This window comes from Pristiophorus japonicus, chromosome 6 (assembly GCF_044704955.1).
Source record: "Pristiophorus japonicus isolate sPriJap1 chromosome 6, sPriJap1.hap1, whole genome shotgun sequence".
In the NCBI taxonomy this organism is placed as follows: domain Eukaryota; kingdom Metazoa; phylum Chordata; class Chondrichthyes; family Pristiophoridae; genus Pristiophorus; species Pristiophorus japonicus.
In genome coordinates, this window is record NC_091982.1 from 262632333 (window position 1) to 262645446 (window position 13114).

The following is a 13114-nucleotide window of genomic DNA, read 5'->3' on the forward strand; positions in this document are numbered from 1 at the left end:
TGGCCAATAAATGCTGGCCTTGCTAGCGACGCCCACATCCCATGAACGAATTTTTAAAAAGATAGGACAAGAGCCACAACATTACTGACTACATATGGAATAGGGGCATAGAATAATTATATATTAGGGATAGTAAATTGTTGGTTCGGTTCATCTGAGGACGGGGAAAGGTTTTATCTTGAAATATTACCATAATAATTAATACAAAGTAGATTTGTTTTTCATGCATTGCCAAAGAATATTGGTGACAAAATGTTCTATGATCATTTTAATTGAATTAACCATGAAATGCTGAATATACTCTCTAGATCAAATAAGACAGTTTCTCTAATTATGTCAGCTTGTGGTTTAGATGAAAATCAGTAAAATTATTTGCTTTATATAGACTGGAGATTACCGTTTGATATTAACATGTGTATGTAATGGCAGAGTCAGTTACTTTAAGGGAGAAATTAACACATTTAAAATAAATGGATTACGGTCTGAGGAATGTCATTTGAATCTGAGGAGCAACTTTCACAATTAAATACAAGTGTAAATCGCAGCATAGTGCAAATGGTTACAAGGAGGGTAATCCTTTGAAAAGAATATAAAGAAAGACTTGTAATTATACAGAGCGTTTCACAACCTCAGAACGACCCTAAGCGTTTTATAACCAAACTACTTTTAAAGTGTAGTCACTGCTGCAATGTAGGAACCAGACAGCCAATTGGCAAACAGCAATCTCCCACAAACAGAAATTAAATAAATTAGCAGACCATCTGTTTTAGGTGTTTTTTGAGGGACCATGACAATGGGAGACCTCCTCTGATATTCTTAGAACAGTGCCATGGGATCTTTTATGTCCACCTGAGAGGCAGACAGGGCCTCAGTTTAACTTCTCACCCGAAAGACACCACCAATGTCATTGCAACAGTCCCTCAGCATAGAAACATAGAAACATAGAGAATAGGTGCAGAAGTAGGCCATTCGGCCCTTCTAGCCTGACCGCCATTCAACGAGTTCATGGCTGAACATGCAACTTCAGTACCCCATTCCTGCTTTCTCACCATACCACCTGATCCCCCTAGTGGTAAGGACGACATCTAACTCCTTTTTGAATATATTTAGTGAATTGGCCTCAACAACTTTCTGTGGTAGACAATTCCACAGGTTCACCACTCTCTGGGTGAAGAAGTTTCTCCTCATCTCGGTCCTAAATGGCTTACACCTTATCCTTAGACTGTGACCCCTGGTTCTGGACTTCCCCAACATTGGGAACATTCTTCCTGCATCTAACCTGTCTCAACCCATCAGAATTTTAAACGTTTCTATGAGGTCCTCTCTCATTCTTCTGAACTCCAGTGAATACAAGCCCAGTTGATCCAGTCTTTCTTGATAGGTCAGTCCCGCCATCCCGGGAATCAGTCTGGTGAACCTTCGCTGCACTCCCTCAATAGCAAGAATGTCCTTCCTCAAGTTAGGAGACCAAAACTGTACACAATACTCCAGGTGTGGCTTCACCAAGGCCCTGTACAACTGTAGCAACACCTCCCTGCCCCTGTACTCAAATCCCCTCGCTATGAAGGCCAACATGCCATTTGCTTTCTTAACCGCCTGCTGTACCTGCATGCCAACCTTCAATGACTGATGTACCATGACACCCAGGTCTCGTTGCACCTCCCCTTTTCCTAATCTGTCCCCATTCAGATAATAGTCTGTCTCTCTGTTTTTACCACCAAAGTGGATAACCTCACATTTATCCACATTAGACTTCATCTGTCATGCATTTGCCCACTCACCTAACCTATCCAAGTCACTCTGCAGCCTCATAGCATCCTCCTCGCAGCTCACACTGCTACCCAACTTAGTGTCATCCGCAAATTTGGAGATACTACATTTAATCCCCTCGTCTAAATCATTAATGTACAGTGTAAACAGCTGGGGCCCCAGCACAGAACCTTGCGGTACCCCACTAGTCACTGCCTGCCATTCTGAAAAGTACCCATTTACTCCTACTCTTTGCTTCCTGTCTGACAACCAGTTCTCATTACTGCACTGCATTAAAGTATCAACCTAGATTATGTGCTGAAGTCTCTAGGATGGGATTTGAACCTGCAACCTGTTGACTCAGAGGTGAGTGTGCTAGCACTGAGCCACAGCTGACAGACATCTTGCAGCTCCTGAGCACTAACACAATAAATCAGCACTCTGGCTACCCTGGTTTCTGATCACCCTGGAATGTCTTCTTTCAGGTAGGGACACTGAATGTTATTCGGGACACTGTATATTATGATTGGAATACTTAAAAAGCATACAACAAATCAACTGCCATTGTCTCCCTTCACCAGACTTCAGAGTTCTAAAGCTAGAAAGCACGCCCAAACTAAGAGAGGTGAAAAGATTATAGATCATTTTCAGCTATCCTGTGGAGCATTGATGACTGCCATTTGGATTGAGTACTGCATTCTCTTTAGTGAGTGTATACCTCCTGAATTTTGCTGTAAAGCAAAACTAGTTCAAACCATGGAAGTTCCCAGGTAATCAAGCCCCCAAAACCTTTGAAGCTAAAAGCCATAAACGAATTAAAGCTATGAAAAGTCCTAAGTACATACTCCAGAAATTTATACTACGGACATTCCTCACTTGTGTGAGAAGCCATTATCCCTGGCTCTGTGCTGACTGAAGTTTATAGAGGCAATTAACCTTTATCATTGCCAGGTAGTTGTATCAGGAGCTCCAGATGTGGTTAGTGATGTAATGGCGATTGAAAACTGTCCAGCTCTGGTCCCTGCTGATCTCCCTAACATGCATTCTTTCATCTTGTATCACGTCAACCATGAAATTCTGGGATGAATTTTGTCTTTACTGCATGAGGGTTATCTGATGGAATGCACACCCGTTATAGAACCAGTCTGATTTTCACTCGCCAGATTATCAACCATGCAGTGATGATGAAAATGTGTTTAAAACATTCATTTTATTTTGACTTGGCAACTACTTTTTAGCTTGCACTTGCAAGGATGCCTTGTTGCTCCCCGAGCTCCCGTGAACATTTGTACTTAGGTGGAAACAAATATAATCGAATAGGAAATCTGGCTGAGCAGCTTGACATTAGCTGTACGTGAGGCATTTGATAGAAAAGGAAGAGCGGAAGAAGAGAAGGGATGTAAAAACAAACTCCTATTTACATCCCTTCTCTTTTTCCGCTCTTCCTTTTCTATCAAATGCCTCACGTACAGCTAATGTCAAGCTGCTCAACCAGATTTCCTATTCGATTATATTTGTTTCCACCTAAGAGATTCTTACCTGTTCTGAAACAAAACAAAAATAAAAGGGAAAAACAACGCATTTTGCACAAAGTACAGAAGGGGAAAAGCACTGAAAAATGAAAATAAAAAGCTAATTCAAAAGAGACTTTGCCCCTTGAAGAGCAGCATCATGTATGGAGCTTACCTTTATGACCACAGTAGCTGGATGAGCGGAGAGCATACAATAACCCGGTCCTAAACCGACGGGAAATCTCTCCATACCTTATCTACATACATTTAAATTGATTCCAGTATTTAAATTAAGCACTCTCACATTTTGTCAGTGTTGCACTAATAAAGTAGAAATCCAGCAAATGAGATTAGCCACCCAATTTGTTTTCACTCAATGATTTGAATAGTTTTGCCACCTGCAGTGTGTTCATGTCCTGTTGGTACATTAACAATGAATTCTCTTTATCTAAAGAGGATAGATTAGTTTGTTTAGTCTTTTTTGAGAGCTGAATGAGTTGGAACTAGGAATCACTTTTATTGTCGATCTCTGAACATTTTCCACTGTCTTTCATACTATGGCAGTCATAATTGGACAGAACAGCATGAGTTTTCTGTCCAATGATATTGTCAGATTGCAGGTGAGTGAGAGATGAAAAATTGGGCATATTCTTATTAATATCTTTCAAAATATCTTGACAGTTCTTTTGGATTTATGTTGGATGGGATATTTATGTACTCTAAAATTTTATTTACTTTTGCAACTACCGTCTCTAGTGCACTCTCAGTTACATTGTGGTGAAATTTTCAATGTTTAGTGAACTATTATCCCAAGGTAATTTTCTTTCTCATCTTACTAAACATATAACCTTTGAAATCATAAAGAAAGAAAGACTTGCATTTATATAGTGCCTTTCATGACCACTGGACATCCCAAAGCACTTTACAGCCAATGAAGTACTTTTTTTTGAAGTGTACTTACTGTTGTAATGTAGGAAAAGCATCAGCCAATTTGCACACAGCAAGCTCCCATAAACAGCAATAGTGCAATAGGATCTTTTACATCCACCTGAGAGGGCAGAAGGGGTCTCAGTTTAACATCTCACCTGAAAGACGGCACCTCCGACAGCGCAGCACTCCCTCAGTACTGCACTGGAGTGTCAGCCTAGATTTTTGTGCTCAAGTTTCTGGAGTAGGACTTGAACCCATAACCTTTTGACTCAGAGGTGAGGGCGCCTCAACTGAGCTACAGTTGACACAAATCATACTTGTTTTTTATTGGTACTTATAATCTTACATTTCTTAATATCCAATTCCAGTTGAGAATCATCTGTCCATATGTTAAGTCTCTGTATATATCTTCGAATTTCGCATCTTTCCTATTTGCTTCCTGCTTTCCCATACCTCTATAGAAGAAGCCATATTACTTTCAGTAGCTTTAGCCGATATAACCAGAACTTTTCTCCTGTCCATTTGCATACGCACTTTGGCTGTCGCTCCGGACTAGAGCCATTCAATACTTTTCCACTTTTCCCCCTCTTTCCTTTTTTCTCCCTCCCTGACCGTTCTCCCCTGCCATCATGCCTCCTTTCATCTCTCCTCTCTCGGATACTCTGTCCTCCCAAATTCCTACCACAATCCTTCATTACTCTTCGACCTTCCTACTCTCCTGCCGTCCATCCCAGGCCCGACTCCCTCCGAGCCAAGCCTACAGCTTCCCTCTGTTCCTCGCTTAGCATCATACGAAGGGCCCACCGTGGCACTTATCGCTGTCTCCTGACGAGCAGCAACCACAACTGTCCCATCCTACTCTCTCACCGACCATCCCGCCCAATGCTCATTGGGGGCTAAGCTTGCCAATCTCCTCCCCGTCAAACTCAACCCTCCCAGCACTGTCCCAGTGGACGCAGACAGTGGGCCAGCCATCACCGACCCTCTCCGCATCTCCCTCCAGAACGTCTGTTCGCTTGTGAACAAGGCCCTTCCCATCCCTTATCGTGGACAATGGCATCAACATCATGGCCCTGACGGAAACCTGGTTGAAGGGTGATGACACCTTACCCTTAAACGAAGCCTCTCCGCCCGGCTATAGCTTCCACTACATGCCTCGCTCAGACCGCTGTGGTGGCGGTGTGGCTCTCATCACCAAATCTGTCCTCCTGCTCCTCCGGCATGTTCTCCTCCTTTGAACATCTCACCCTATTCCACCCCTCACGCCTCTCATTTAAAATTATCATTCTCTACCATCCACCCAAGTACCATAAAAATGTTATTACCGATATTTCTTCACTGCTTTCCTCTCTCTGTCTCTGCACCGAACGACTTCTCATCCTCTGTGATTTCAACTTCCATCTAAATTCATCGTGCTCTCTCTCCTCTGAGTTCACTACCCTCCTATCCTCCTTTAATCTCTCTCTCCATGTAAACTTCCCAACCCATATTCATGGCCACCCCCTTGATCTTGCCACCTCCCGTCGCCTCGCTACTCCAATCGTGTCTATTACACTCATAATAAATGGTCAGACTGAGTACTGTGTGTAATGAGCAAGTGTGACCTTAGTTCCTTTAATGAGACTCCAGAGTGCAGGTACCTCGTGGGTGGCCTGCTGGGACTCCAACACGTGGGCCCTCTGGTGGTCAGGTGTCATGCAGGTTACAAAGGGTTAAATACATAACATCACTCTCCGTGAAGTCAACAGTACACTTATTTACAAGGTGAGATGATCTGGGGCTTTGCGCTCCCTTGTCGATCGTCTCGGTACAAATGCTGGTGTGGGTGGGTTGGTCAGTTCTTCACTGGGCTGTTGGGCAGCCTGTCTTGCCATGCTGCTGGGGATGGTGAGTTCGGTTTCATGGTCAACCATGATGTCAGTTGCCACTTGTGTGTGTGTGCTGGAGGGTCAAAGTTGGTGGTGTCCGCATCGGGTTGTTCGTAGCTGTTGGTAAACCGCAATTTGATTTGGTTCAAATGTTTTCTGTGCGTTTGTCTATTGGCCAATTTGACCTGAAAGACCCTACTCCCCTCTTTGGCTGTGACTGTGCCAGCAAACCATTTGGGGCCATGTCCATAATTAAGCACAAACACAGGATCATTGATCTCAATATCACGTGACAAATTTGCACGGTCATGGTACACACCTTGTTGATGCCGCTTGCCCTCCAAGTGATCATGGAGATCGGGGTGGACAAGAGAGAGCCTTGTTTTAAGCGCCCTTTTCATGAGCAGCTCGGCTGGGGGAACCCCGATGAGTGAGTGGGGTCTGGTGCGGTAGCTGAGCAGCACTTGGGACTACCGGGTCTGCAGGGAGCCTTCCAACATGTGTTTCAAGCTTTGCTTGAAGGTCTGAACTGCCCGTTCTGTCTGGCCATTGGATGCGGGCTTGAACGGGGCAGATGTGACGTGTTTGCTCCCATTGCGGATCATGAATTCCTTGAAGCCACACTGGTGAAGGACGGCCCATTGTCGCTGACTAGGACATCATGCAAGCCCTGCATGGCAAACATGGCTCGTAGGCTTTCAATGGTGGCCTTGGATGTGCTTACAGACATTATTGCACACTCAATCCATTTTGAGTAAGAATCCACAACAATCAAAAACATTTTGCCTAGAAATGCACAGTCCACGTGGATCCTCGACCACGGTTTGGAGGGCCACGACCACAAACTTAGTGGTGCCTCTCTGGGTGCATTGCTCTGCTGAGAGCAAGTGTTGCACTGGCGCACGCATGACTCTAAATCTGAGTCGATGCCGGGCCACCACACGTGGGATCTGGATATGGCTTTCATCATTTCGATGCCTGGGTGGGTGCTGTGTAGTTCACATATAAATGTGTGTGTCTGCTTTTGTTGAGCAAGACCACGTGATTGCCCCACAATAGACAGTCCGCCTGCAGGGACAACTCGTCTTTGCGCCTGTGGAACGGCTTAATCACCTCCTGCATCTCCAAATGGGACACCGGACCAGCTCCCATGGAGGACACAGTTATTTTTACCAAGGACAGTAAAGGATCCTGGCTGGTCCAGGTCCTGATCTGGCGGGCTGTAACGGGGGACTTCTCGTTCTTGAATGCCTCCATGACCATGAGCAAGTCTGCTGGCTGTGCCATTTCTACCCCGGTGGTGGGCAATGGCAGCCAATAGAGAGCATCAGCGCAGTTCTCTGTGCCCGGTCTGTGGCGGATTACATAGTTGTATGCCGACAGCGTGAGCGCCCATCTTTGGATGCGGGCAGAGGCATTGGTATTAATCTCTTAGCTCTCAAAGAACAGCGATATGAGCGGTTTGTAGTCAGTTTCAAACTCGAACTTGAGGCCAAATAAGTACTTGTGCATTTTTTTTACCCTGTAGACGCACGCCAGAGCCTCTTGTTCAACCATGCTGTAAGCCCTTTCAGCCTTGGGTAGCAGGTACTGGTCCTGCAGCGAAAAACGGTTAATCGTTACTTTATAGTCCCCACAAATTCTAACCGTGCCGTCCTCCTTGAGTACCATGACAATCGGACTGGCCCAGTCGTTGAATTCCACCGGCACGATGATGCCTTCATGTTGCAGCCTGTCCAGCTCAATTTCCACTTTTTCACATATCATGTACGGTACCGCCCGAACCTTGTGGTGGATGGGTCGTGTACCGGGAACCAAATGGATCTGCACTTTCACCCCTGAGAAGCTTCCAATGCCTGGCTCGAACAACGATGGGAACTTGCTCAGAACCTGGGTACATGAGGCGTCGTCGATGGACAAAATCACTCGGATGTTGTCCCAGTTCCAATGGATTTTTCCCAGCCAGCTTCTGCCAAACAATGTGGGGCCATCCCCTGGTACAATCCACAGCAGGAGTTTGTGCACTGCTCCGTCGTAGGAGACTTTGACTTCTGCACTGCCAATTACAGGGATTAGTTGCTTGGTGTAAGTCCTTAGTTTAGTGTGAATGGGGCTGAGCTTGGGCCTGTGTGCCTTTTTGCCCCACAGCCTGTCGAAGGCCTTTTTACTCATTATGGACTGATTTGCCCCCCGTGTCCAGCTCCATAGATTCTGGAATGCCGTTCAGTTCAACTTTCAACATTATTGATGGACATTTCGTGGTGAAGGTGTGTACCCTGTACACTTCTGCCTCCTCGGTACGAGTTTCCAATTCAGCCTGATCCACAGTGGATCGATCTTCCTCTGCAACATGGTGGTTTGCAGGGTTTGCAGCTCGCCTGCACATTCGTTGGATGTATCCCATTGTTCTGCAACCATTGCACACATAGTGATTAAAGCACCATTGATGGGGCCGATGATCACCTCCACATCGCCAACAAGGTGTTAACTGCCTCGCATTAACAGTTGATGGCAGACTCTGGGTCAATTGAGATCGGGCCACAGCAGCCGGTGTGTACGTTCTGCCATGTACATTCCTGCTCAAAACCAACGTTACTTTATGCACAGTACTAGCTGAAACTTCTTTATTCTGCAAAATCTGCTTGGTGTTGTCGCTGGTGGACATAAATGCCTGGGCTATCGTTATGGCTTTACCTAGGTTCGGAGTTTCTACAGTCAACAGTTTGCGAAGGATTGTCTCATGTCCAATGCCCAGTACAAAAAAGTCTCTGAGCATTTGTTCTAGGAATCCCTCAAACTCACAATGTCCTGTGAGATGCCTTAGTTCGGTGATGTAGCTCGCCACTTCCTGGCCCTCCGATTGTTGACACGTGTAGAACCGATATCTCGCCATCAAAACGCTTTCCTTAGGATTTAGGTGCTCCCAGACCAGTGTATACAATGCTTCGTAGGATTTCTCTGTTGGTTTTGCCAGGGCCAGGAGATTCTTCATGAGACCATAGGTTGTTGCCCCACAGACAGTTAGGAGGATCGCCCTTCATTTGGTCGCGTTCTCGTCCCCTTCCAGCTCATTGGCCATAAAGTATTGGTCGAGTCTCTCCACGAAGGCTTCCCAATTGTCCCCTTCTGAGAACTTCTCCAAGATATCGATTGTTCTTTGCATTTTCGCACAGTTGTTTGTTACCTCGTCGCCAATCATTGCACTCATAATAAATGGTGAGACTGAGTACTGTGTGAGCAAGTGTGACCTTAGCTCCAGAGTGCAGGTACCTCGTTGGTGGCCTGCTTATATACTGTGTTCCCAAGGGATGCTGGGATCCCTTGGGACTCCAACAGGAAGGCCCTCTGGTGGTCAGGTGTCATGCAGGTTACAAACAGTTAACTACACATCAGTGTCAATCACAGATAAAGCCAACTCTGACCACTTCCTCATATCGCTCTCCACCCACATCCTCCTTCTACCCTTCCCTGCTCCCACCCCCTCATCCAACTCTACCTCCTTCTGTGTCTGCCCCTGGAAAAAGCTAGCTCTCAACTCTGACAACTGCACTTATTAACGGCCAACTCTCCAGCCTTTCCAGACACGAGTGATTTTGTATGAAGACAGAAGGCACCTTATGGAATGCCTTTTGAAAGGCAGATAATATGTAGCACATTACCATTATTCACCAACTTAGTTATATCCTTGAAGAATATGAGTACATTTTGATCTTGATCTGTCATTCATAGACTTGTTTTGATGAGTTCTGATGGAAGTTCATCGACCTGAAATGTTAACTCTGTTTCTCTCTTCACAGATGCTGCCTGACCTGCTGAGTATTTCCAGCATTTTCTGTTTTTATTATCATAGACTTGTGTTGGATTGGAATTATTGGGTTAACTCTCTCTAAGTATGTTTGAATTACTTTCCTTCTAATATGCTACAACTTTTGATATAAAGCTAACAGACCTAGAATTTCCATATGCTTGTTATATATGTTATACCAATTAGAGTGTGTTTCAGATCACATTATCATAAACTAAATAAGTTAAGATTCTCAGAAATCAACATCTGTGTGGCAGCCAGTCTTTCAATTGCTCAGTACGAAGGCCAGGTACACAAATTCCTACGTCTAATTTATTTTAATGTATGTCGGAAAAAGGCTTTTCTCCCTTTGTGATTTCACCAACACTATTAAAGAAAGAAAAGACCTGGATTTCTGTGTCTTTCACAACCACCAGACATCTCAAAGCGCTTTACAGCCAATGAAGTACTTTTGAAGTGTAGTCACTGTTGTAATGTAGGAAATGCAGCAGCCAATTTACGCACAGCAAGCTCCCACAAATAGCAATGTGACAATGATCAGATAATCTGTTTTAGATATTGATTGAAGGATAAGTAATGAATCCCCTGCTCTTCTTCAAAATAGTGCCATGGGACATTTTACGTCCACTTGAGAGAGCAGATGGGGCCTCGGTTTAACATCTCATCCAAAAGATGGCATCTTCGACAGTGCGGCACTCCCTCAGCACTGCACTGGAGTGTCAGCCAGGATTTATGTGCTCAATTCTCTGGATGTGGGACCCACAACCTTGTGACTCAGAGGCAAGAGTGCTACCAACTGAGCCACATCTGACTATTAAACAAATGGGGGGGAAGATTTCCTCTTTATGCTGAGATTAATTTACAAAGACCGTGTTCACAATATCACGATACCTAGTGTACAGAAGAATCCTTCATCGTGCTTTATCTTGCAGCAAATGATCTTACAATAGAAATCAGCACTAAGATAACGATAAATACTGACTAAAGGGTTGAATTTCTGCGGGGCATCACGATCACCTGCCGTAACTTTGGCGGAAGATCTGCGGAAATCCCAGAGAAATGGCGTGAACTCCAATAATGCTTTCTTTTATGGTAAAGTTGATTCCTCCTGCCATATGACAAGAGTGCAGAATTTTACTTTCTGTGCAACCCCCTCTTCCTATCAGATGATACATAAACTGCATAATACAACTGACTGGCATAGCATTGAGTAACAGTCAATGGAAAATTTTAGGAAACAATTTTCAACTCACATGAACTTTTTCACTAAAATTATTGACCGGAGTCATTTCACAGCACTCCCACCAACCACCCCTGGTCAATATTTGTGAAGAATTAGAATCATTGAAATCCACTCCAGATCCCTCTATTTAAAAACTGATGGATATGAATCATTCTTGTAATTTATTTCATACACACCGTAGGGCAATTGCTTCCTGCCTTATCCTCCAGGAATCCAACCTGGCAGAGTTTTTTCTCATTCCGTAGCCAATATTCCGCAGAGTCCAATAAACTATTACTGCACAGGACCTGTTGAAAGAGAAAATCAATTTGTCTCTTTGTTTCAATCTGCAGATTCATTTCACCATCAGCAAGTATTTTATATTAATATAAATATATCGTCATTCGAGGTTGCTGCCCATTAGTATGATTTTTATTTCAATCACAGTAAAAGGGCCAAATGGTTTTACAACATAAAAAGGTTGATGAGCTGCAGGCACAAGTCACCACTTGGGACTATGATACAGTGGCAATAACAGATCTGGCTCAAAGAAGGGGGAAGATTGGGAACTTAATATTCTGTCTATAAGATATTCAGGAAAGATAGGGAAGGAAAAAAGGGGTGGTGGCAGTTTTGATCAAACAAACTAATATAGCACTGGAAAGGGATGATGTAATTGAGGGGGGTCAAAGACAGAATCTATTTGGTTAAAATTAAGGAACAATAAAGGAGCCATTGTGCTATTGGGTGTATAGTATAGGCCACTAAATAGTGGGAAGGAGATAGAGGAACAAATTTGCAGACAAAATACAAGCAAATTGCAAGAACTACAAAGTAGAAACAATGGGGAACTTCAGTTATCCTAATGCAGACTGGGATAGAACAGTGTAAAGGGAAAAGAGGGGGAGGAATTCCTGAAATGTTTACAAAAGAACTTTCTTAATGTGTGTTTCCAGCCCAATGAAGAAGCAAGCAGAGCTGATTGTAGTTCTGGGGAATGAAATGGGGCGCGTTTCATTTGGGGTACAGTGATCATATCATCAGGTTTAGAATACTTATGCAAAAGGACAAGGAGCAATCAAGCATAAAAATACTTAACTGGAGGAGGGCTAACTTCAGTGAGTTGAAAAGGGATCTAGCCCAGGTGGATTGGAATCAAACATTGGTAGGCAAAATAATAATTGAACAAAGGGAGGCCGTCAAAGAGGAGCGTGTTCAGGTACAGAGTAGACACATTCCCATGAAAGGGAAAGGAAGGGATTCCAAAGCCAGAGTTCTTTGGATGACTAATAAAATAGAGATTTAAATGGAACAGAAAAAGGAGGCTTATGACAAATACAAGGTTCATAATACAGAGAACCAAGCTGAATACAGAAAGTACAAAATAGGTCTAAAAATGAAATAAGGGCAAAGAGAGGTTATGAGACTAGTGACTAACATAAAAGGGAACCAAAAAGTATTTTATAAACATATAAATATTCAAAGGAAGGGTGGGGCCAATTAGAGACGAAAGAGGAGATCTTCTTGTGGAGGCAGAGGACCAGGGCTGAGGTATTAAATTGATACCTTGCATCTGTCTTTACTAGATAAGAGGATGCCAATGTCACAGTAAAGTAGGAGGTAGAGATATTGGCTAGGAAAGAAATAGATAAAGAGGAGATACTTAAAAGTTTGGTAGTGCTCAAAGTAGAAAAGCCACCCATTCTGGATGGGATGCATCCTGGGTTACTGAGGAAAGTAAGAGTGGGAATTACAGAGGCCACAATTTTCTAATCCTCCTTCGATATAGGGGAGGTGCCAAAGGACTGGAAGGTTGCAAATGTTACACCCCTGTTCAAAAAAGGGGAGAAGGATAAACCTGACAACTACAGGACAGTCATCCTAATGCAGGGGTGAGAAAACTTTAATCCGGGACAAAATTAACTAGCATTTGGAAAAGTATGGGCTAATAAATGAAAGTCAGCACAGATTTTTTAAAGGCAAATTGTGTTTGACTAACTTAATTGAGTTATTTAATGAAGTAACAGAG

At 43.8% G+C, this 13114-nt stretch overlaps 1 protein-coding gene across 3 annotated transcripts in view; it reads right to left on the reverse strand.

Annotated features, from left to right (window-relative positions):
• The window catches only part of sphkap (SPHK1 interactor, AKAP domain containing), a 447045-nt gene that overhangs the window by 211512 nt on the left and 222419 nt on the right, over nt 1-13114 (reverse strand). For all 3 annotated transcript variants that reach the window (XM_070883916.1, XM_070883917.1, XM_070883915.1), the window contains exon 3: nt 11283-11393. In XM_070883916.1, coding sequence (XP_070740017.1) covers nt 11283-11393 — 111 coding nt within the window. The remainder of the gene's footprint in view (nt 1-11282; nt 11394-13114) is intronic.